The following is a 22,163-nucleotide window of genomic DNA, read 5'->3' on the forward strand; positions in this document are numbered from 1 at the left end:
GGAAGAAATACTTTCTGGTTGTTGGTATCGAATAAGAGTCCCAGAAAATTATTCTCTGAGAAGGAAGCCAAGACGACTTTTGGACAATTTATTATTGATCCGAATGGCTGTAGAGTCTCTATTGTGAAACGCAAGTTCTGTTGAAGAATCAAATCTGACTGTATCCTGAGTAACAGATCATCCAAATACAGAGTAATGTTGACTTCCTGACACTGCCACCGCATGGTCCATGATCTTTGTGAATACCGGAGAAGCCGTGGGTAAGCCAAAGGGAAGAGTATCAATAGGAACAAGCAGATAGGCGTCTTATGTCTAATGAAGCCAAATATCCCCCTGGTTCCATGGCGATGATAATCGAGTGGATGGAGTCCATTCTGAGCTTTTGTTGAAACGAACAGTCTAGTTTGTCCACGAGTACAATCCCCGACCTCTCTGTGGAGTGGGAACTAGAAAAAATTTACTTCATTTCGTAGAAGAGTGGCTGTTGCATGATGAAAAGCTCGACATCTGGAGGGACCGTTTGGAAGAGAACACCACACGATATGGGACTGGTTCCTCGAGATCTAACGTATATCCTTTGGATATGACCTCCGTCACCCACCTATCTGGTTTCGACAGGAGCCACCCTTCGTTGAACTGTAGTAACCGAGTCCCAACCGTCACTGCTCCCTCCGGCGTCATGCAGTAGGTCTGTCGGAAGGTTTACTTCCACCTCTGAAACTCTTTTCATGGATATGTGGAGACAGCACGAAAGGAATGGAACTACCGCTGTCCTGTACATGAAAGGAACGATCCCCTTGTAGTATTCGGTTTCGGAGGAACCGCCAGAAGAAAGGGGCTCCTGCCCTGCTGTAGTAGCTGAAATAATCTTCTTTGATTCCGACCCAAAGAGAACTCACCTTCAAAGGGTACCGCCGCCAAGGTCTGTTTGGAGTCACAATCGGCATTCCAAACCCGAAGCCAAAGAGACCGTCTTGCTGACACTGTCAAGGCAGAAATACGGGAGCGCCGCGTAGTAGAATCAATCAAGGTCTCACCCACATAAGAAAGCCGAAATTTGTTCTGCTAATTGAATGTCTGATGGATCGTCAGACTGCATTCCAGATATGACCTGTGTTAGTCAGTCATCCGCGGCCCTGAGGATCCAAGCGCCAGCTAGAATCGTGATGAAGAAAACAGATTTAGGCATTGCTGCCATCGTCCTATCTGTAGGATCTTTCAATGTCACCGACTGTACCGAAGGAATAGCCGTAGCTCCTGCTAAATAGGAAATGGAAGCGTCTACCTTTGGGGCTGTTTTCTGTAGAAGAATATAGAAATTTTAACTTCTGAGGGACTTGGGAACGAGAAACCGGCTTAAGTTAGGGCTCCTTTAAAATATCCCTGTTAGTAATAGTCTGACGGATGGTGTCTATCAGCACTCTAACACCTGAGCTATTAGACCAATCACTTTCCCAGACCGAAACTTCGTCCCACTCTGGGTCTACGTCCCCATTTTCCCATGGAAATGACTCCAACTCCTCCCCCATAAAGTTATAGCGGGCAACGGTTGTGGCCGTGTTGTATCAGAAAAACTGCCGGCAGAGTTTATAAACTTGTTTAGGGATTGAGTTAAATTAGTAATACATGTGCCCATATTTTTTGAGTCCACAGAGACAGGTCCGCAGAACTTCCCTGTTGGACCACCCCAGATGCACCAGAACATGTCTGTTCACATTGTACGCAGGCAATTTAAACCCCCAAGGGTGTCTTCCCCCTTGTAGATCTGTCTTTTTTTTTTTTTTTTTTTAAACAAATGCACTACCAAAGAACTATAAACACAGTAGAGTAGTGGACAGTATTGTGAAGCATACTGTGTAATTTATATTGAAACAAATACTGTTAACTTTAATAGAAATCCTCTAGGTGACACTAGGATTGAACCCAGGTCCCTCTATACCACAGATCTCTGTATAGAATAACACAATGCCCCCAAAGTATACTTGCTGTTAGGTGATCCCCCCTGAATAAACAGGGTGAGTAGTACTGAAACATTTTCCAAGTTGTGTGCTGTGTGCTGCACCGCGTCCCCCGTACTGCCTCTGGAGAAAATGGCGCCCGGCTCTGTAGACGCTGGATCAGAGTGTGTGAGGTAGTGCAGGGCGGGAATCCCTTCTTTGAAGCAAGTAAGCGCCGGGTAGCTCAGCATAGGCGCGCTATAACCGGAAGTCTGCAGATTCTGTGTTCAGGTAGCGGCTCCCGCGCACCGCTACATACAGCGTGTCTCTTCGGGAAGCGGCTCCCGGGTGCCGTTACCTACAGCATCTGTTGTTCTAGCAGTGGCTCCCGCACGCCGCTATGTACAGCGGCTCGATCGGTAGTGGCTCCCGCGCGCCGCTACTTACAGCGGCTCTGTTCGGCAGCATCTAGTAAACCCCCACGGAGGGACTCGCCACTCTCCCGGGCTACTCAGAGGTGACCCCCCCCTGTAGCAGAAATAAATAAATAAATGCTTGTGCGGGAGGTTGGGGGGGGGGGGGGGGAGGAGGGGGGGACACGCAAGGTAATAAAAATAAAATTAAATATATATATATATCTATATGAAAAATATAGAAAGATATAGGAAAGGATAGACCAATACTGTCAGATTGTGTCTATCCTGTACCTTCTCACTGCCGACTTCTTAGAAATAGGAATCCAGCCCCAGTGACCGAAGTATGGTGACCTCCAGCGGCAGATTATAGAGTGGGACTTCTATCTAACCCCACTCTAGTAGTACCTGTCACCTGTATACAGCGACTAGGCACTCAAATCATAAAATAAGAAAAAAACCTAACTAAAATCTTCAGAGAAAAAAAATCTGTGTCTGTACTCCACAGGCACAAAACAAAAACTGAGGTACTGGCTAGGCAGGAAGGAGATGGGAGGGGTTAGAGGGGGGAGGAGTCAGGTTTTAATAGTTCTGTGCCAAACTCCACAACCACACACCTCTAACCCACAAGTAATGGCGCAGCGTCCCCCAGATGGATGAAAGAGAAATCCCCCTCTTCCAGGCTTGCAATGACCGCTCTGAGCGATTCCATTTTGAACTTGAATCTTTTCAGATAAATGTTCAGGGACTTTAAATTCAATATGGGTCTGACCGAACACCTGTGGAGCCCCAGCGTCATGCGGTGGATTTAGTGGAAGCCGGGGAGGACTTCTGTTCCTGGGAACTAGCTGTATGGTGCAGCTTCTTTCCTCTACCCCTGCCTCTGGCAAGAAAGGACGCACCTCTGACCTTCTTGCTTCTTTGTGATCGAAAGGACTGCATTTGGTAATACGGTGCTTTCTTAGGCTGTGAGGGAATATATGGCAAAAAATTTGACTTCCCAGCCGTAGCTGTGGAAACTAGGTCCGAGAGACCGTCCCCAAACAATTCCTCACCCGTGTAAGGTAAAACCTCCATGTGCTTTTTGGAGTCGGCATCACCTGTCCATTGCCGAGTCCACAGGACCCTTCTGGCAGAAATTGACATTGCATTTATTCTAGAGCCCAGTAGGCCAATGTCCCTCTGGGCATCCCTCATATATAGGACAGCGTCTTTTATATGCCCCAGGGTCAGTAAAATGGTATCCTTGTCTAAGGATATCCTTGTCTATCCAGTTCATCAGACAGATTATCTGTCCATGCTGCTACAGCACTACACATCCAGGCCGACGCAATTGCCGGCCTCAGTAGAGTACCTGAATGTGTATAAACAGACTTAAGGATACTTTCCTGCTTCCTATCGGCAGGATCCTTTAGGGCGGCCGTATCCTGTGACGGCAGGGCCACCTTCTTAGATAAGCGTGTCAGAGCTTTGTCTACCCTAGGGGAGGATTCCCAGCGTAACCTGTCCGTTGGCGGGAAAGGGTATGCCATAAGTAACCTTTTGGAAATCAGCACTTTCCTATCGGGGGAATCCTACGCTTTTTCACATAACTCATTTAACTCATGTGAAGGGGGAAAGGTCACCTCTTGCTTTTTCTCCCCATACATATAAACCCTCTTGTCAGGGACAGGGTTTACCTCTGATATGTGCAATACATCCTTCATTGCTATAATCATGTAGCGGATGGCTTTTAGCCATTTTAGGCTGCAATTTTGCATCTGCGTCATCGACACTGGAGTCAGAATCCGTGTCGACATCTGTGTCAACAATTTTGGATAGTGGGCGCTTCTGAGACCCTGACGGCCTCTGCACTGTAGGATCAGGCATGGGCTGAGACCCCGACTGTCCCAATGCATCATCTTTATCCAACCTTTCATGCAAGGAGTTTACATTATCATTTAACACCTTCCACATATCCATCCAATCAGGTGTCGGCGCAGTCCCTCCCCCCCCCCCCTGCGCCCTACAGTGACCGGAGTGTGTGGGTTAGTGCTGTGCGCTACCTCATATGAAGACAGGAGTCTCCTGCCGCCTTCTTGCTGCAACCCGCCGGCTTCTGTCTTCTGGCTCTGCGAGGGGGACGGCGGCGCGGCTCCGGGAACGGACGACCAAGGTTAGGTTCCTGTGTTCGATCCCTCTGGAGCTAACGGTGTCCAGTAGCCCAAGAAGCGCAACCTAGCCGCAGTTAGTAGGTTTGCTTCTCTCCCCTCAGTCCCACGTAGCAGAGCGTTGCCAGCAGAAGCTCTCTGAAAATAAAAAACCTAACAAATACTTTATTAGCAAGCTCAGGAGAGCTCACTAAAATGCACCCAGCTCTGTCCGGGCACAGATTCTAACTGAGGTCTGGAGGAGGGGCATAGAGGGAGGAGCCAGTGCACACCAGTAGTACTAAATCTTTCTTTAGAGTGCCCAGTCTCCTGCGGAGCCCGTCTATTCCCCATGGTCCTTACGGAGTCCCCAGCATCCACTAGGACGTTAGAGAAAGGCTTATTTACAGATAGTCTAACATACCTGCTGAGAGGAGTCCTGGAGATGACCTGTGGCTGCGCTTCTCTCTTCTGCCGCTCTAATAAAGCATCTACCTCATTCTGTACCTCTATACCATTCCTATCATCAGTCTTAAAAACCTGCAGATAACAGGTAATACAAGTTCAAACAGAATGTACTAGCAGGTCACATGACTGCAAGGCGCTAATCCTGGCATCATCTATGCAGTATTCAAATATTAAACAAAAACCACCGCCAACTAAAAACATCTAACATCCCACGTTATGAAGCAAATTAACGTCTGAGAGCCTAGCTATCGATAAATGCATAGGGGAATTGCAATAAAGATACAACAGAGAAGGAGAAAAGGTTACTTATGCTGTAACGGCTACTTATTGGGTACAGAACACTTACATATCTCTTGGCCTGGAAGGGGCTGATGCTGTTAAAGATCATGTTGAGACATCGAGGTAGAAGTCCTCCTTGCCCAGGAGATCCAGTCATTGTGTAAGTCTTGCCACTGCCAGTCACACCGTAAGTAAAGAGCAAGCCTAAAGACAAAATCGAAGCTCAGGAACATAACACAACTGTACTATATATTGAAGGGAACAAGGCCCCCCCCCAACATAACGTACCATTTTTACCACGAATGAGATCTTCCACCAATGGCTTAGCAACATCATCAAATAGATCTTTCTGTGTTACTAGCACACCAAATACTTGTTTAAAGGAATACTGTGTCTACAGCAGGAAAAAAAAACACAAAAGGTCAGTATAACTTAGCAAATGTGCATATCAGCAAATATTTTTCTGCAGTATGGATGGTGTAATGGTTAGCATTACTGCCTCAGGTCATGGGTTCGATTCCCACCATGGCCCCAACTGTGTAGAGTTTGTATATTCTCCCCGTACTTGCATGGGTTTCCTCCGGGTACTCCTGTTTCCCCCCCACAATCCAAAAATGTACTGGTAGGTTAATTGGCTCCCAAAAAAATTAACCCTAGGGTGAAGGAGTCTGTGTGTACATATGATAGGGAATACAGATTGTAAGCTCCACTGGGGCAGGGACTGATGTGAATGGCCAATTCTCTGTAAAGCGCTGCAGAATATGCGTGCACTATATATTTTATATATATATATATATATATATATATATATATATATATATATATATATATATATATATATATATATATATATATATATATATATATATATATAAATAAATAAACTGGTAATAAATAAATAAAATTAAATAAAGACAGAGGTTTGCTTTTTGAAGGCAATTATAATTAAAAGCCTCCGAAACAATTCTGGTGTCATGGGGCTTTTCATTCCAGTGTAGCATTTTGTCACTAGTTAGTAGCTTAAATAAAACCTCAATAACCATTTATATTGGCCAATTTAGATAGTCTGTAACCAACTATTGCATGAAACAAAAATACATTAAAAAAAATAGACAGTTTGGAATTATAAATACACAGAAAAAAAAAACCCTTTATATCTGGGAATGGGAAGCGGTTAGAATACCGCAGATCGGGATCCTGGCAATCACTACACAGACACCAGAAATCCGACAACCGGTGAAACGCAGACATCGGAATACCGGCTATTCTCCCTGAGGGAGAATATAACCTGTTCCTGTGGCTTTCTAGCACTCGCACCGATGCGGGCATACTGGTGGCCAGGATGCCACTGTCGGTATACTGTCGACAGACATCCCAGTCGCCGGTATATCATACTGAATCCCTGGGAACAAAGCATTCAGGTTAAGATTATGCAAAATAAATAAAAGGATAATGAACTGATGAAGATTAAGTGTCCCTGCAATCTACATCATGTATAGGCTGTATGCATGGCCTCAGTTATACAAGGACCGTTTCACATCCAGCACTTATAACCTTCTCACCTCTTTATATTCTCCATTCCTGGTGACTTTACAGCCATCTGGAGGGTGCAGCTGTACAGTGGTCTCATTGATCACCTCAATGCAGCATTCCTGGTCTGGGGGGCTAAGAGGTCGCACCCTACAGTAAACCTGGGGAAACAGTCACATCAGGACCTATAACAGCGTAGGAACCTGGGTCTTCAAACATATTTTAGTGATCAATGTAACACTTTCATTAATTTACTGCATAAGGTAATAATGTCAAGCATAATCATGTCAAAGACCAAGCTGACCCGGGAAAAGAATCTATCATCTTCTAAATCTGGCAGGGACAAAGCCTCTGTCGGTATACAGACGGATATAAACAGAAGACTTCTAACAATTAGGGCGGAATTCAATTGTTTGAGCACGAGTGCCGTGGGTGTCCATTACTTATTGTGAATGTTGCATCCAAACGCAGTGTTTAATCGCGTAAAGCAGCTAAACGGGTGCACAAACTATTAGGCACACTGAGGGAAGGTGTGAAGTAATAATGGGCACCCGTGGCACTCATAGCCTTTGGCTCATACAATTGTTTTACTCTTGGTCACTTTAGACAATTAAATCTCTCCTTGATATACAATTCTTCCCCTTTCCTGTGTTTTTCAGTAGCCAAAGACACAGGTGATTGATACACGCAGCCATTTTTCTCGGCGGCTGCTCCATTTTTCTTGCGATTGGTTTTCCCACGCAACACTTTTCACTCCACTTAATAATTAATATAGCTAGCAGAGCCACAGAAAGAAATTAAAAAAAAAATAAAACATTTCTACACGATCGGGCAGAAGAGTATATATTTATATTCATCCATCTCTGAGAATAATAAAGGAATCTTACTCCAACTGGCTCCTTCTGACCGGTGTTTGGTTTTTTGGGAGGCGGTCTCCATGGAGGTCTGTTTCTGCTACAAAGACAAAAAGCCATAATAGGTAAAAGTTATATATTTAAAAGAAAGTAAAAAAGTAGCGCCACAAAATGGGAAGCACAATTTGTATAACACAATGAACAAATGTGTAAGATTTTTAGTATAAAGTGGAACAAAGTTAATACAAAATGCATAAACAGATTTCTATCATACCCCATGAAATGAGTTTGGATTCAATTGTTTTCAGCGCCTGCAGCAGTATTGAGCGCCTGGCAGATGTTATTTAACCGTTTCTGCAAACAGACATTATAGCATAATTTCTGCTTGCCATCTCCTTAGGTGGTCAGCAGAGATCGACCAAAAGTCCTAGTTTTGGGTGCAAAAGAACTGTATGTGTGCACTAACCAGGACATGGAAAGGTTTAGCTACTTTACGTGGCTAAAACTGGTCTATGCGACTGCAAAATGGGGGAGCCTAAATCACAACAATGTAATATCCGCCCCATCTAAACGGGAGGTAAGGCGGATCGGACATGCAGAAACAACTGAAATTCCCCCTATGACATCAAGCTTACTGATGAAATTTCAGCATAGAAAATAACTGAGCCTGGGTACACACTAGGTGATATTATCATCCTTTATTTATATGGCGCCACAAGGGATCCGCAGCGCCCAATTACAGATAATAATCAAGCAGGAAAACAGCAACTTACAGTTGACGAAAATATAGGACAAGTACAGGATAAATAAACATAGCTACATCAGCAGATGACACTGGAATAAGTATCAGGTGGCAGAAGACTGCTGGATGTGGTACAGTTGAATATTATTAAAGTAAGAAAGGATAAGCACATGAGGGAAGAGAGCCATGATCGTGAGAGCTTACATTCTAAAAGGGAAGGGGTAGACAGACAGGGGTGAGACAGATGGGGTACATAGAGCGTGGAACAGAGGTTTAGGATGAGTCATCCGAACTGGCAGATTAGACAGACATATCGTGTAGTGCAGCGATTTTCAACCTTTTGCAACTCGCAAACTGAACAAGTTTTTCAAATTGCAGAGGGACACCAGTGCCCCCCCCCCCACCAAGAAAAAAAACACACAATTATCCTCCACAGAAAAAAAAACAATAATCACACTGACACACAGAATTAAATAACTATCAAATTGGCAACAAAAAGAAAAAATAAATAACTCTGGCCCTTAATGGCCGTGGTTGCTCAGTCACACTCACAGTGCAGAGCAGTGAATAGCGTGAGGGCATGTGTGCCATCAGGCTTGCGGAACAGCAACGCGGCATGTGTAACCTATGATGTCACGCCACCATGTCTCCATAGGTCACAGCCCAGAAGAGCCCAGCACTACCCGGTTCATGCAGTGAACTGAAGGCACCCACTATCACTTGCTCCTGCTGCACAGCAGATGGGACAAACCGGTGGCAGACATCATGCAACCAAGGACTAGATTGCGCACGATCGTGTGCTATATCATTCAGTGTGTACGGCCGACATCTCGTCCCATTGGTCGTGCAGTCGGTCATGATCCCAGATCGCAGTAGTGTGTATCCAGCCTAAGTGCTGCTGCTGGAGTTCTCTACCATCTTCCTGCCCCTTCTAATAACGCCTCACAAATCGGTTTTCACCGTCTCCTTTGCTTATCCTACCCTTACATAACACCCGAGATCTCTTCCCTACCATCATTATTCAAGCATGCAGTAATAACACTTCTGAAAAAACTCCAGCAAAACTGAACCTCACCCATATTCTCAATTACTGTCCCACCTCTGATCTCTGGGGCAGGATGCAATCAGTATTTGGCCACTTTCTCCATATGTGCGCTATATCGTTCAGTGTGTATGGGTGACTGATATCTTGTCCTGTTTGATGTAGCGTGAATGGCCGATATATCGTAGGTGTGCCGGCGGGTGTGTACTTCCTATATGTAGGAATGACATTCACAGAAATCGCGTCAGCCCAGCAGATATTTGCACTACAATTTGGCAATCATCCTAGCTGGAGGTGCGCTCATGGGCAGTTTTTTTTTTAGCTGTGAGGCCCGAGCTCTGTTTTGTGAACAACTTGGTCTCATACAGTGCAGCCTCCAGCTACAAGAATGTAAAATCACAAAAGGCAGTAGTATAAAGGGATTCGACCCTAACCCACGCGCTATACTTACGGTCAGATGCCGGCTGTCGGTCTCCCGACCTCCGAAGCAGTTAATCTTTCGGGCTGTGACATGCAATTTTAGAATGCAAGTTTTCCAAACCGGAAATCCCAGCATTCTGATGTAACAAGACCATGCAATGACACTAACAAGAGTTGAATACTTTTATCATTGCATAACGTGAAAGCTCAGAACAAACTCCCTTGTCCATGTTATGTTTGCTGAAATCGACAGATCGATCATTACGTCAGGAAACCATGTGTGGCCAATATGACAAGAATAGAGAAACTCAGACACGAATGAAGTTCCCGATAACATCCATCTCTCCTCTCCAGCATAACTGTGGCTTAGTACACCATTGTAAGAGCAAGGTGCAGATGAGAGCCATGCTGGAAAACGGCTAGCGGCATGCCGTGCCAGACTGACTATTAGCAGTCAGCGATCGCTCCATTAATTCCATGCCGTGCAGCAGTGTTTCAGCATCTGTACAGATGTAGCCATGCTGATCCTAGTGCATCGCAGCATGCTGCATGGTGTGCCAGACTGACTATTCACAGATGACAATTGCTCCATTAATTTCATTAGGAATTAATGGAGTGATCGCCAGCTGCAAATAGTCACAGCCTGGCATGTCATGCAGCAAGCCATATCGCAGCAAAGAGGAGCATGGCTACATCCATCTGTCAGGCTCTTTTCCAAGAGGAGCCTTGAGTCCTATTGGAGAATTAACACCATATAAAAATCATAATTTTATTTTCTCTGACGTCCTAGTGGATGCTGGGAACTCCGTAAGGACCATGGGGAATAGCGGCTCCACAGGAGACTGGGCACAACTAAAGAAAGCTTTAGAACTACCTGGTGTGCACTGGCTCCTCCCTCTATGCCCCTCCTCCAGACCTCAGTTAGAATTTTGTGCCCGGCCGAGCTGGATGCACACTAGGGGCTCTCCTGAGCTCCTAGAAAAGAAAGTATATTTTAGGTTTTTTATTTTCAGTGAGATCTGCTGGCAACAGACTCACTGCTACGAGGGACTTAGGGGAGAGTAGCGGACCTACCTGCTTGCAGCTAGCTTGGGCTTCTTAGGCTACTGGACACCATTAGCTCCAGAGGAATCGAACACAGGCCCAGCCTCGGTCGTCCGGTCCCGGAGCCGTCCCCCTTGCAGAGCCAGAAGCAAGAAGAACGTCCAGGAAATCGGCGGCAGAAGACTCCGGTCTTCATTAAGGTAGCACATAGCACTGCAGCTGTGCGCCATTGCTCCCTGTGCACACCACATACTCCAGTCACTGATGGGTGCAGGGCGCTGGGGGGGCGCCCTGGGCAGCAATTAAAGTACCTTAAGAGTGGCAAATCACACATAATATAGCCTACTAAGCTATATGTGTGTAAAATACCCCTGCCACATTATGATTATAAGAGCGGGAGAAGTCCGCCGAAAAAGGGGCGGGGCTATCTCCCTCAGCACACTGGCGCCATTTTCTCTTCACAGTGCAGCTGGAAGACAGCTCCCCAGGCTCTCCCCTGTAGTTTTCAGGCTCAAAGGGTTAAAAAGAGAGGGGGGGGCACTAAATTTAGGCGCAAATCTGTGTATTATAGCAGCTATAAGGGAAAAATCACTGTGGGTAGTGTGAATCCCTGCATTATATAGCGCTCTAGTGTGTGCTGGCATACTCTCTCTCTGTCTCCCCAAAGGACTTTGTGGGGTCCTGTCCTCAGTCAGAGCATTCCCTGTGTGCGCGCGCGGTGTGTCGGTACGGCTGTGTCGACATGTTTGATGAGGAGGCTTATGTGGAGGCAGAGCAGATGCCGATAAATGTGATGTCACCCCCTGCGGGGTCGACACCTGAGTGGATGGACATGTGGAAGGAATTACGTGACAGTGTCAACTCCTTACATAAAAGGTTTGACGACATAGCAGATGTGGGACAGCCGGCTTCTCAGCCCGTGCCTGCCCAAGCGTCTCAAAAGCCATCAGGGGCCCTAAAAACGCCCACTACCTCAGATGGCAGACACAGATGTCGACACGGATACTGACTCCAGTGTCGACGACGATGAGACTACTGTACATTCCAATAGAGCCACCCGTTACATGATTACGGCAATAAAAAATGTGTTGCACATTTCTGATATTACCCCAGGTACCACAAAAAAGGGTATTATGTTTGGGGAGAAAAAAAGCTTCCAGTGGTTTTTCCCCCATCTGATGAACTAAATGTGTGAAGAAGCGTGAGTTTCCCCGATAAGAAACTGGTAATTTCTAAAAGGTTACTAATGGCGTACCCTTTCCCGCCAGAGGATAGGTCACGTTGGGAGACATCCCCTAGGGTGGATAAAGCGCTCACACGTCTGTCAAAGAAGGTGGCACTACCGTCTCAGGACACGGCCGCCCTAGAGGAGCCTGCAGATAGAATGCAGGAGGCTATCCTGAAGTCTGTATATACACACTCAGGCATTATACTGAGACCAGCTATTGCTTCAGCATGAATGTGCAGTGCTGCAGCTGCGTGGTCAGATTCTCTGTACCTGAAGACAGGGACACTATATTGCTAACCATAGAGCATATTAAAGACGCAGTCTTATACATGAGAGATGCACAGAGGGATAATTGCCGACTGGCATCTAAAATAAACGCAATGTCCATTTCTGCCAGGAACTCGGCAGTGGACAGGTGATGCTGATTCTAAAAGGCACATGGAAGTTCTGCCTTACAAGGGTGAGGAGTTGTTTGGGGATGGTCTCTCGGACCTCGTTTCCACAGCTACAGCTGGGAAATCAACATTTTGCCCCATGTTCCCTCACAGCCAAAGAAAGCACCGTATTATTAGGTACAGTCCTTTCGGCCCCAGAAAGGCAAGTGGGTTAAAGGCGCATCCTTTCTGCCCAGAGGCAGAGGTAAAAAGCTGCAGCATACAGCCAGTTCCCAGGAACAAAAGTCCTCCCCCGCTTCCTCTAAGTCCACCGCATGACGCTGGGGCTCCACAGGCGGAGCCAGGTACGGTGGGGACCCGTCTCAAGAATTTCAGCGACCAGTGGGCTCGCTCACGGGTAGATCCCTGGATTCTACAGGTAGTATCTCTGGGGTACAAGCTGGAATTCGAGACGTCTCCCCCTCGCCGTTTCCTCAAATCTGCCTTGCCGACAGCTCCCTCAGACAGGGAGGCAGTGCTGGAGGCAATTCACGAGCTGTATTCGCAGCAGGTGATAATCAAGGTACCCCTTCTTCAACAGGGACGGGGTTACTATTCCACAATGTTTGTGGTACCGAAACCGGACGGTTCGGTGAGACCCATTTTAAATTTGAAATCCTTGAACACATATACGAAGTTTCAAGTTCAAAATGGAATCGCTCAGGGCGGATATTGCAAGCCTGGACGAAGGGGATTACATGGTATCACTGGACATCAAGGATGCTTACCTGCATGTCTCCATTTACCCCCCTCACCAGGAGTACCTCAGATTTGTGGTACAGGACTGTCATTACCAATTCCAGACGTTGCCGTTTGGTCTGTCCACGGCACCGAGGGTATTTACCAAGGTAATGGCAGAGATGATGATACTCCTTCGAAGGAAGGGAGTTTTAATTATCCCGTACTTGGACGATCTCCTTATAAAGGCGAGGTCCAGGGAACAGTTGTTGATCGGAGTAGCTACTACAGCACGGCTGGATCCTGAACATTCCGAAGTCGCAGCTGGTTCCTACAACGAGTCTACTGTTCCTGGGGATTGTTCTCGACACAGAACAGAAAAAAGTGTGTCAAAGTCAGAAAAATATCTCTATGCACACTGCCATATTTGCACCTCACACAGGTCTGCGCTGCGCATGCGTGCGCTCTCCCGTGCGTGCGCATACTCGCTGTTGCGGGCACCCGCGGGTGCGCGGTATGTGCATTTACGGTAGAGTTCATGTGTTCGTAGCGTGCGACCCAATCGTTACATATTTCCACTATATAATGTATTTTGTAGATCATGGTCCCTTTGATAGAGTCTGAAAGTTTGGTTAATGTAGAATGTTCATGAACAGAGAAATCCCTCTTTGTTTGATACGAAGGGTCAGACAGGAGTAATACAGTGGTGTTTAGTACCCATCGGAAGAGTATTTAATTAGCAATATTCCGGTGTTGGTTTGAAGCGGATTAATCGCTCGTGCGAATAGTTATGGACATAAGAAGTTTATGAACATTTACTGTATTTGCACTTATTTATCCATGCGGCGGGAAACCCAGTTTCCCTCCCACCTGAGCTGTTGGAAATAGTCACAGCCCACCTGTATGAATCAACCTATGACCTTTTGTTATAATGCGAGGAGGAATTCCTGTGTCCAATGAACAATGAGATTGTAGGGACCATTGAATCGCATTGTGTGTGGGGCATAAATAGACAAGCCGATCACATCCAGCTCTTACTCTTCAACGGTTATCATTGCTGAAAATCGGGAGCTGGATGTCCAGAGGCGCATGCGATCGTTTCCTTTGTGCGTAAGTTTTCTCCGCAATCATATTGTCTTTCTTGATGTTATGGGCCATATTTCTCTCTCTCTCTCTCTTCTTCTCTTTCTCTCGTACTCTCTTAAACGTAATAGTATTGTATTGTATTTCCTGTGTAGTTATCTGGTTAGGTAGTCTATGTTATATTGTAGTGTATGACTTGTATTGTATTAATTCTTTTGCAAGTATAACATCCATAATATATATATTAGGCGTTGGACCCTAAGCACGGTATCTGTGTATTTCTTATAGTGTTAAGTATTCACAGAGCGTCGGTGACGCTCAAACAGCTTTTAAGTTAATAAGGTTACACTGTGTTGCACCTACACCCTATCTCCACACTAAGGTTTTACAGCATATTACATTGTTTATGGTTTAGATTTAAAAGTTTAACATTGTGAGCGTCAGCGCCGCTGGTGATCTCCTCGTGGTCCCGAGCGTCCGCTACGCTATAGCGAATCATTACGTTAGTCGGCAGCCAATAGCGTGCCTGCCTGTGATCCCTCGGCCGTGAGCGAACGTGACGCTTGAGCTTCTCGACCACGGCTAAGCGATCGTTACGCAACGAGCATACCCTTACGGTACTCCATACGTAAATAGCGTACAGTGTTCTTAGACCTCATAAAGGGTTTTATATAAGATAAATATTTAGCTTTATCAATTGGCGGCTCGTCCTGTCCTTCACATATCTCTGCTAGGTAATTTCAGCAGACATTATCCAGCAGCAAAAGGCGGGAGGTCATATTCCTCGTAGTGCTGTTTGGATAAGCGTCTGCTTCGCTTAGTAAAGGGTGCTGAAGGAATCCGGAACCGGAGGTAAGAACAACACGCTAGTGTCTTTTAAAACTGTTTATTTCTGTCTTGCGTACACACGCACATATCTGCATTTCTTTTTCATTCGTGTATTTTCATATATCACTCTCCTGTTTGCCATTTTATAATTGATAAAACGTGCTAGGAGAGATTTGTCGCTATTTCATAGTTAAAGTGTAAAACCCACATGCAACTCTACCCAAGGTAAAAGGAGAGATTGGTGTGTTGCGCGGTAGACGATCGAGGATCATCTACATTGATAAAAAGTGTTCGTTGTGTTGCGGTGGACATTGGTTTTGTGTACACGTGTCTCTAACAAAGGGCTGAGACTCGCGTACGCCAAGGCCGACGCACGCAGCGTAAATTACGCAACGGAGCGTCTGGGTACGCCCACGTAACTCAAGTCACACGACAGTGTTGATTTTTAAGTAGCGCATCAGGCGATAAATAGCGCAAATCTATTTTAAATCCGAAATTTAGATTAACAGATCCTTCTCCAAATTCACAACACATCTGGTCTAAAGAAAATTTCTGCGCAGAAATAGAAATAGAAGCAAAAGTGTACGTGTGGTGAGTGAGTGTTTTGTATATACAGGTTGAGTATCCCATATCCAAATATCCGAAATACGGAATATTCCGAAATACGGATTTTTTTGAGCGAGAGTGAGATAGTGAAACTTTTGTTTTTTGATGGCTCAATGTACACAAACTTTGTTTAATACACAAAGTTATTAAAAATATTGTATTACATGACCTTCAGGCTGTGTGTATAAGGTGTATATGAAACATAAATGAATTGTGTGAATGTAGACACACTTTGTTTAATGCACAAAGTTATAAAAAATATTGGCTAAAATTACCTTCAGGCTGTGTGTATAAGGTGCATATAAAATATAAATGCATTCTGTGCTTAGATTTAGGTCCCATTGCCATGATATCTCATTATGGTATGCAATTATTCCAAAATACGGAAAAATCCCATATCCAAAATACCTCCGGTCCCAAGCATTTTGGATAAGGGATACTCAACCTGTATAAGTTTATACAATTTTACAGGTTGAACCACAAGAAGTCGAGTTCTCGCAGAGGTACATACATGTAAGTGACGTGCATGGTGGCTAGGGAGGCATCTCTGGTTAAACATAAAATTTGAGCAGTAGAGAATAGTAGACCAGGAGGTCATACTACAGACCGGGAGGTCCAGGTACAGCAGACTAAGAAGTCTGCCATAAAAGAGAAAAGGGCACAACCCAGGGGGTTGGTGCAAAACCCATATAGGCCAATAAAGCTCTGGCTGAAGGAATTCGCAGCCGAAATTTTCGATTCCACTGGTCGCTCAGCACATAAGATTAGTTGCTTATGTGCTGAACGATTGTACCGCACGTAATTGTGTACATTAGTTAATCTGACCAGTACCATTTGTGTACGATCCCGGTCATAAAACTATTTGTACACTCTGATGTGATTTGTGTAATTTTTTATTTTCTGAAGGGAAGTTCGCTGGTCACTCAGGAATTGTCCAACAACCAATAGTTACTGGAAAGAGTAAGTGTTCTGCGGATATCCCTCGCATGTTCCAGTAAATAGAGGTTCATAGGGGCCCTGGGTCGAGTACGCCAGCACTAAGGCAGTGTGTGGGTCGTATTGGTCGGCGTGGGCGAGTGAGTGGGGTACTCGGTAAACCGCCACCGTCAGCCTATCGTGAACATTTTGTTTTTTGTAAGGGTTCGCTGAAGACCCTGAAATAAGGTCAGAGGTGGTGAAAGCAACGCCTGCAAGTTATGGGGGCCAATTGTTCAGGAAGGAGGCGATCAACCTCGGTTCGGGTTGATTCAGTAAACCGACCAGTCGGGTCGGCAAGGTACGTAATGTGTGAAAAATATGGCTCACATACAGAGGTTTTATGTGATGAATGGGAGAGAATGACAGTGCATGACGGGGAGAAATTCCCAAGAGTAGGTAGCTTTAGATCAGAAGTGTTGCAAAATTTAAGGAGGAGGATATGTCTCATTAAATCAACAAAGACGAATCCAACATTATGATTATTTGCAGTTATGGCAACAGGAGGGTGAAATACAGAGAGGATTGGCTCTGGCGGCAGGATCTAATCCTATCAAGAAATTGATAGCGACAGCCCCGCCGCCACCATACATATCAGGAGAGAAATTGGTTGCGGAGAATGACGCATTAGGGTGTAACAAACAAACACTTAGCAACTGTGTAAATGTTAATAAGTTAACTAATGCAAGTATTAACCCGTGCAAGTTGTACCCTGTTTTGAACTTTCCCCAGGAGTGTGATCAAGAGGACGAATCAGCAACAATATCGGCGCTCTCTCTAGCAGCCACCATAGCAGAGACAACAGTAGGCACGGCTCCACCCACGAGATTAGTAACAAAAGCCCCTAGCGGAGGGATAGGTGAGGTCGTATCTACAGGTAAGTACGGCACCATACACTACGCTGAAACCATTTCACCACAGGCTGTAGAACCTACACAGAGTGATGTTAGTAAACTTAATCCTGTTAGGGTAATAGCAGTGCCAAATGGGAAAACTGACACAACAGGAATCACTCCTGTTAGGAACATTGCCATGTACAGCCCATTTTCCCGAATGGAATTAAGAACCATAGTGTCTGAGTTCCCTGACCCTAGGAAAGACTTAGTTGCCAGCCAGAAATACATCAGAGACCTAGGGAACACTTTAGAGCCCAATAACAAAGACTGGCAGGTATTGCTGAGGGCATGTTTACCCTCAAATGTCGACGCAGCTCAATTTTTGGCTGACTGTGGATTAGATCAGGATGTACCTCTTACAGATGTGTACAACAAAGATAACGTAAAAAGAATAAGTTTACAGTTAAAGGAGTATTTCCCAGCAGTAGTTAAGTGGAACAAGATTTTCTCCATTAGACAGAAAGTCAGAAACTGCTGCAGAATATTTTCACAGGGCATTACTAGAAATGGCAAAGTACACAGGTATAGAGGACATTAAAACAAACAAACCATCGAGAAGTAGCAGTATCTGTACTAATGGATGGGTTAAAAGAGACATTAAAGACAAGAGTACAGACCACGCAACCATGTTGGCGAGGTCTGTCGGTGGCTACTTTGAGAGAGGCTGCTATTGATCACGACCGGAATATCACCCGACACAGGGAGTCCCAAGGTGATAAGTTAATGGCCGTAAGTATATAGGCCCTGACCACAAGGCAGCCTTTGTATAAATCACCAAACCCTGTGGGTAAGTCAAATGTGGTAACTTGTTTTTCATGTCATAGACAGGGACACATGGCACGAGACTGTAGAGTGAAAAATTCACAAAACTCATATCAACCCCCTAGACAACGACACGACATTGGGAGCAAGGTCCGCAGAGACGGAGTTATGAGCCACATACAGGGGAAACAAAAAGATACCCCCCGAACAGAGACTGGCAAGCCACTGGTAGTTCCCATTTAACCCCTTCACAAGCAGTTGCTGCCAGCGGGATTCAGGGAGGTCACCATACCCAATAGGGGTGTGGCCATACCTGTAATCTGCAGCCAGTAAAATTGATTGCAAGTCTTGGGAGTGAACCAGAAATTGCAATCAATGTAGCTGGTAAATCATTAAACTTTCTTGTAGATACAGGGGCGGCCAAATCAGTGATAAATTCGACAGTGGGCATGAGAACCACTGGTAAGACAATTCCAGCCATAGGGGTAACGGGAGTAGTCCAGCACTACCCTGTTAGCAAACCAGCCGAGATTACAGTAGGGCCGTTACATACCAAGCATTCCTTTTTGCTAGCTGCATCGGCACCGACTAATCTCCTGGGAAGAGACTTATTGTGCAAAATGGGGTGCGTCATTTATTGTACTCCTGAAGGTGTATTCTTGGACATACTTGAGAATCACGCTCAGGAAGTGCGAGACATGTTAGACTCCCCGTCAAAATTAATGTCACATACCATTATGACAAATAGGACTCCATCCCAAGTAGAAGAAATGACATCCCAGATACCAGAGTCACTTTGGACTAAAGATGGACAGGACACTGGATTAATGGCAAACGTAGCTCCGGTAGTTGTACAAGTAAAAGATGGTAGGATAGCTCCAAAAATCCCACAGTACCCTCTGAAGCCAGAGGTGGAGTTAGGAGTTTATCCCGTAATAGAGCGCTTGCTACAACAGGGCATTCTGGTAAGAACGTCCAGCACAGCCAATAGTCCCATCTTCCCTGTTAAAACGAGTGGGGGGAGGGGTTACAGGCTAGTGCAGGATCTAAGGGGGATTAACAAAATAGTTGAGAGTCAGTTCCCCGTAGTGCCAAATCCAGCTGTCATCCTTATGCAAATCCCTCCCACTGCGAAATTTTTCACTGTTATTGACCTCTGCTCCGCTTTCTTTTCGGTACCTCTGCACCCTGACAGCCAATATTTGTTTGCATTCACATACAGAGGAGTCCAATACACATGGACTCGATTACCACAAGGTTTCATAGACAGTCCAAATATCTTTTCCCAGGCTTTGCATGATTGTTTACAGTCTTTCCAACCAGAGAGTGGATCAGTATTAATACAGTACGTGGATGATCTACTACTGTGTTCTGATTCATTGGAAGCATCCCTGAAGGATACGAAACAGCTCCTGTTTCATCTTTCAGACACAGGACACAAGGTTTCCAAAGACAAGTTGCAATTATGCCAAGCTAAGGTAAAATATTTGGGACACTGTCTAACACAAGGACTGAGACACCTGACCGCTGATAGAATTCAAGCAATTAGAGACATGACTGCCACAAACCCAGCAACAGATCAGAATATTTTTAGGAATGTGTGGGTATTGCCGTAACTGGATCCCAGGGTTTTCCATTCTAGCGTTACCTTTGCAGGAGATGGTCTCCTCAAACAAACCTGATCGGATTTCGCATACAGACGAGTCCGAGATGGCATTTGAGAGACTTAAACAGTGCCTAACGCAAGCACCAGCATTAGGTATGCCAGACTATGGGAAACCCTTTGAGCTGTACGGAACAGAAAGTGCTGGTTGCGCGGCAGGCGTCTTAACCCAAAAGCACGGTGATGCCAGCAGGCCGGTAGCATACTACAGCGCTCAGCTAGACACGGTAGCGCGATCCCTTCCCACATGCTTGCGAAGCGTTGCTGCGATAGCATTGCTAGTAACGAAAAGCGAAGATGTAGTGCTAGGTCACAACCTCACAATTCATACACCTCATGCAGTGTCAGCCTTGCTAAATTCTGCCCAAACCAGGCACGTCTCATCAGCGCGGTTTACAAGATGGGAATTGGCACTAATGGCCCCCGTAAACATCACCATAAGGAGATGCAGTGCATTAAATCCTGCAACATATCTCCCGGGTGTGCCTGGACAGGCACAAAGGGTGGAGGATGAGAGTGGTGGGGAAGGAGAATTTAACACAAAGGAAGACACATGATTGTATGGAATATTTGACCCAAAATTTTACCGCAAGGCCTGACATCAGTGACAATCCACTGGAAGATGTAGATCTAACTTTCTACACGGATGGTAGTTGTCACAGACAGTCAGACTCGGGAGACTTGTGTACTGGATACGCAGTCGTAGATGACCAAGGCACCATAGAAGCGGAACCACTAGGCCCACCTCACTCAGCCCAGGTTGCTGAACTGGTCGCCCTAACCAGAGCATGTGAATTGGCTAAGGGCAAATCAGCCAATATCTACACCGACTCTAGATACGCATTCGGGGTAGTCCATGATTTCGGAGCCCTATGGCGCCGCAGAAATTTCATGACGGCAGCTGGTACACCGGTAGCGCATGCAGCCCACATCAAAAGGCTCCTAACAGCGATACAGGAACCCGACAGAGTGGCTGTTATCAAGTGTAAAGCACACACATATAGCCAGGACCCAGTATCACTTGGTAACAGCCGAGCAGATGAAGCAGCTAAGTTAGCAGCTGGTACCCCCAGACAGACAGACACCACACAACTGATGGTATTTAATACCATCAACACACAGAAGTTGTGTGAGATGCAAAATTTGTGTTCCACACAGGAAAAGGCAGTCTGGAAGGCAAAGGGATATGGCCAGGAGTCCTCAGGACTCTGGACGGATGGACAAGGTAAACCGGTGGCCCCCAGAGCATATCTCCCATGTTTAGCTGAGGCAGCTCACGGGCTGACTCATCTGGGCAAGGAGGGAATGTGCAAGTTGGTAAGAGCATATTGGTGCGCCCCAGGATTTTCATCTTATGCAGGTAAGAGAGCAATGTCATGCCTTACCTGTTTGAGAAAGAACATCGGAAAAGCAATACCAACAGAACCATCTCATATCCCACCTGCAGGCGGCCCTTTCCAGGTAATACAGATTGACTTCATTCAATTACCCCCTTGTCGAAATTTGAAATATGTACTTGTTTGTATAGATGTTTTCCCAAATTGGGTCGAAGCATTTCCTGCGGCCACAAATACCGCCATGTTTACTGCTAAGAAAATTGTGCAGGAATTTGTATGTAGGTATGGTATCCCTAGAATAATTGAAAGTGATAGGGGTACCCATTTTACAGGTGATGTCTTTCAAGGAATGTGTAAGTTGATGGGAATTGATAGCAAGCTGCACACTCCATACCGTCCACAGGCGAGTGCGAAGGTAGAAAGAGTGAACAGCACTATTAAAAATAAACTGAGCAAAGTTATGGCAGAGACAGGATTGACATGGCCAGAAGCTCTACCCATTGTACTGTACAGCATCAGAACCACTCCCAGGTCCCCTCTTAATCTGTCTCCTTTTGAAATCTTGTTTGGTCGACAACCGCATGTTATGATTAACCCTCAGGATGATTTGAAGTGTAACAATGAAGTGACTGTAAAGTACCTGGTTAATATGAGTAAACAGCTAAGGAATCAAAATGATAATTTGAAGTTAGCGATTCCTGATTTACCAGATAGTAATTGTCATGACATTGAACCCGGGGATTATGTAATGATACGGAATTTTCTACGCTCAGGTTGCCTTATTGACAGATGGGAAGGACCATACCAAGTCTTAT

The 22,163-nt window shown here is 45.5% G+C and overlaps 1 protein-coding gene across 8 annotated transcripts in view; it reads right to left on the reverse strand.

The window, feature by feature from the left end:
* Window positions 1-22,163, reverse strand: part of KIF23 (kinesin family member 23) — a 140,747-nt gene that overhangs the window by 83,883 nt on the left and 34,701 nt on the right. For all 8 annotated transcript variants that reach the window (XM_063925513.1, XM_063925507.1, XM_063925508.1 and 5 more), the window contains exons 2-6: window positions 7,644-7,710; window positions 6,789-6,917; window positions 5,515-5,620; window positions 5,294-5,430; window positions 4,904-5,019 (exon numbers count right to left, since the gene is read on the reverse strand). In XM_063925513.1, the coding sequence (XP_063781583.1) occupies window positions 4,904-5,019; window positions 5,294-5,430; window positions 5,515-5,620; window positions 6,789-6,917; window positions 7,644-7,710 (555 nt within the window). The remainder of the gene's footprint in view (window positions 1-4,903; window positions 5,020-5,293; window positions 5,431-5,514; window positions 5,621-6,788; window positions 6,918-7,643; window positions 7,711-22,163) is intronic.

Source organism: Pseudophryne corroboree, chromosome 6 (genome assembly GCF_028390025.1).
Source record: "Pseudophryne corroboree isolate aPseCor3 chromosome 6, aPseCor3.hap2, whole genome shotgun sequence".
Lineage (NCBI taxonomy): Eukaryota > Metazoa > Chordata > Amphibia > Anura > Myobatrachidae > Pseudophryne > Pseudophryne corroboree.